Raw genomic sequence first — 2,500 nt, forward strand, 5'->3', positions numbered from 1 at the left:
TTCAGCTTCCCCATTACAGCACTTTTGTTTTCCATTTAGGGCTTGAGACGTGGTTCTCCTTGGATAGATTGTCTATTTTGGATCCGCCAAGGAGCGTTGTTTCCGCTTTCTCGCGTATCCCGGTGCGCATAACGCCTTCTATCTACCGAATCTTACCGCACCCGAAACCCAGCGTTTAATGTCGATTCGATTATTCATGTTTGATTAGAAATACCCGATGTTTCCGAATGATATCAAGCAACACATAACACCCTCGGCCAGGCAAGGACCAGGGACTTATCGAAACAGTGAGTAGCGGTGTAGTGCATAAAAACATTGAAACACAATAGCAATAGTTACATTAAAACAACATTTGAGCCATTCAATTCTCATTCACGAGTAAACTTAACGGAGAACTGGTTTCTAAATGTTCAGCAACGCTCTCAGTCATTTGAAAAAAAAAACAAGACGAGTAACGAAAGGAGACAGAGCGATAGCATAATACAAACATTATTTTAGTGTTTCCTACATTTTGAATAGGGTACACAAAAATAGTGTGCTTAAAACCTAAAGATTATACACTTTTGCTTTGCTTTCGAAGAACACATTTCAGGCTAAACATCTTAAAATGAATTCGCTTTGGAATCTTTTTAGGGGCACTTTTTTGCTGTCCTTGTAAAACGAAAGCTAAGCTCCACGTTTAAATAAAAACCCCATCATTACCTCTTCCCACCACGCCACTGAATGGGCCTGTACGGCCTGGTATGTTCTTCCACCTTCAAGTAGGTTTGCAGCTAACAGACAGCTATGGTGGAACATGCGCCAGTGGGTCACCGACAGGCACGGACACGTCAACGGTCTGGTGGTATGTGCAAGGATTTCAGCACTTTGCTCGCCTGCAATAGATAAATGTTGTAGAAGAATGTTAATAATCAAATAGCCCATCAAGTGCATAAGCCACTCATTCCCATCTAAAACTTACTAACCTGATACTGTTCTTCGGTTTCGATGAGTCCCGTAACAGCTACCACTTGATACTGGGGTGCTCGCATTGCTGCCGAGTTTTTGCGTATCAATCGAAGCGAATCTTGAGACGAACCGAGTGCCGCCACCTGACGCGGGCCGTGGCTTGGATCGAGCACAAGAAGCGATAGTCCGGAGGTACGTTGCTCAATGCCTATTATCGTTCGCGAATGACCTAAAGAGTAAAGAGAAAATAAAAATAATGCATCATTACGGGACTTTTCTTTTCTGTAAAGCGATCGCATACCTTGATGCTGCAGGTACAGGGGTGGTGTGTGAATGCGTGGCTCTTCGAAGTACCGCAGCACCCAGTTGAATAACTCAGGATGACGTCCATCGACAGAGGTGGGTCGATGGAAGTCGACCAGCTCGCAACGGATGCGTAGCCATGACAACACGGTCACGATCTCGGTCGCACCAATCCACTTACGCGTGTTGTAGAGCTTGCAACCCAATTGCTCTGAGCCCTGAATGTCGAAACCTTGAGCCCAGGCGGCCTCCACCATACGTTGAAGGCGTGAAATGCTTGGCATTGCCGTTCGTGCAGGCCCGTGCGATCCCCAGGCCGAATAGAGTGCTTCGTTGTAGGATGTGTTCTGGAAGAAGGCATTGAACTAGGTACTTATCGTGTAAAATCAAGCTTGTGCGTCTTGCTTTACCTGCAGCAGGGAGGAGAGCATCATCTGAAGGTTGCGGTATCCACAGCCCCAACCCTTATCACCGTAGCTAGACGCGTAGTGGTCAACACTGGAACAGACGTACGTTTTAATCACGTTCGGCGAAGAGGAAGAAAGCGAGAGTACGCGTGGCGAGACGGATTTGGTGCAAGATGAACCATCATCGACGCCATGTGATTCGGCTGCCCGCAGCCCTACTTGTCGCTCGTAGTAATCGGCTACACTCATCTCGCCCGCGTATACCGCCCGCTGCATAGCGGCTGCCGATTGCTCACGGAAGTTACCCTGATCGTCCATGCCGTACTGTGCGCGAAGCATTTCGAATTCTCGCTGTTCGCGCAGTTTCTGAGCTTGCTTCTCCAGATCGACCACTACGGCGGTTGCGGCGGCTGCAGCCGCTGCTCCTCCACCAACTCCACCACCAGATTCACTACCGGTATGGTACGGATGCAGGGGGCTTTTCGAAAAGTGGCGCTCGATGTGATACTCCATGTCCTGCGTTCTCATGTGATCGAACGAGATACCGCAAACGGGACATAGACTACCGGTACTGCCACCGTAGCTACCATTCACTACCGCACCGGACGCAGCCGCAGCTCCGTTCTGTCCACCGGCAGCACCACCACCATTAGCTATCCGGCTACCATCGCCGGCTTTGGCTGGGCTTAGAATGTCCCGATGTTCGATGTTGACGTGTAGCTCAAGGTCAGAACCGGATTCGAACGTACGATTACAGATCGGACACTGTAGCACACTGAGCGTATCGACATGATGGGCACCGGACCCTGCACCATCCACACCAGAGCCACCACCATTCGCTC

The 2,500-nt window shown here is 49.3% G+C and overlaps 1 protein-coding gene across 2 annotated transcripts in view; it reads right to left on the reverse strand.

The window, feature by feature from the left end:
• The window catches only part of LOC126571438 (zinc finger-containing ubiquitin peptidase 1-like), an 8,298-nt gene that overhangs the window by 2,738 nt on the left and 3,060 nt on the right, over positions 1–2,500 (reverse strand). For both annotated transcript variants that reach the window (XM_050229952.1, XM_050229951.1), the window contains exons 3-6: positions 1,662–2,500; positions 1,250–1,598; positions 966–1,177; positions 1–875 (exon numbers count right to left, since the gene is read on the reverse strand). The exon at positions 1–875 is cut by the window's left edge and continues 2,738 nt beyond it; the exon at positions 1,662–2,500 is cut by the window's right edge. In XM_050229952.1, coding sequence (XP_050085909.1) covers positions 831–875; positions 966–1,177; positions 1,250–1,598; positions 1,662–2,500 — 1,445 coding nt within the window. In that variant the 3' untranslated portion in view covers positions 1–830. The remainder of the gene's footprint in view (positions 876–965; positions 1,178–1,249; positions 1,599–1,661) is intronic.

Source organism: Anopheles aquasalis, chromosome 2 (assembly GCF_943734665.1).
Source record: "Anopheles aquasalis chromosome 2, idAnoAquaMG_Q_19, whole genome shotgun sequence".
NCBI lineage: Eukaryota > Metazoa > Arthropoda > Insecta > Diptera > Culicidae > Anopheles > Anopheles aquasalis.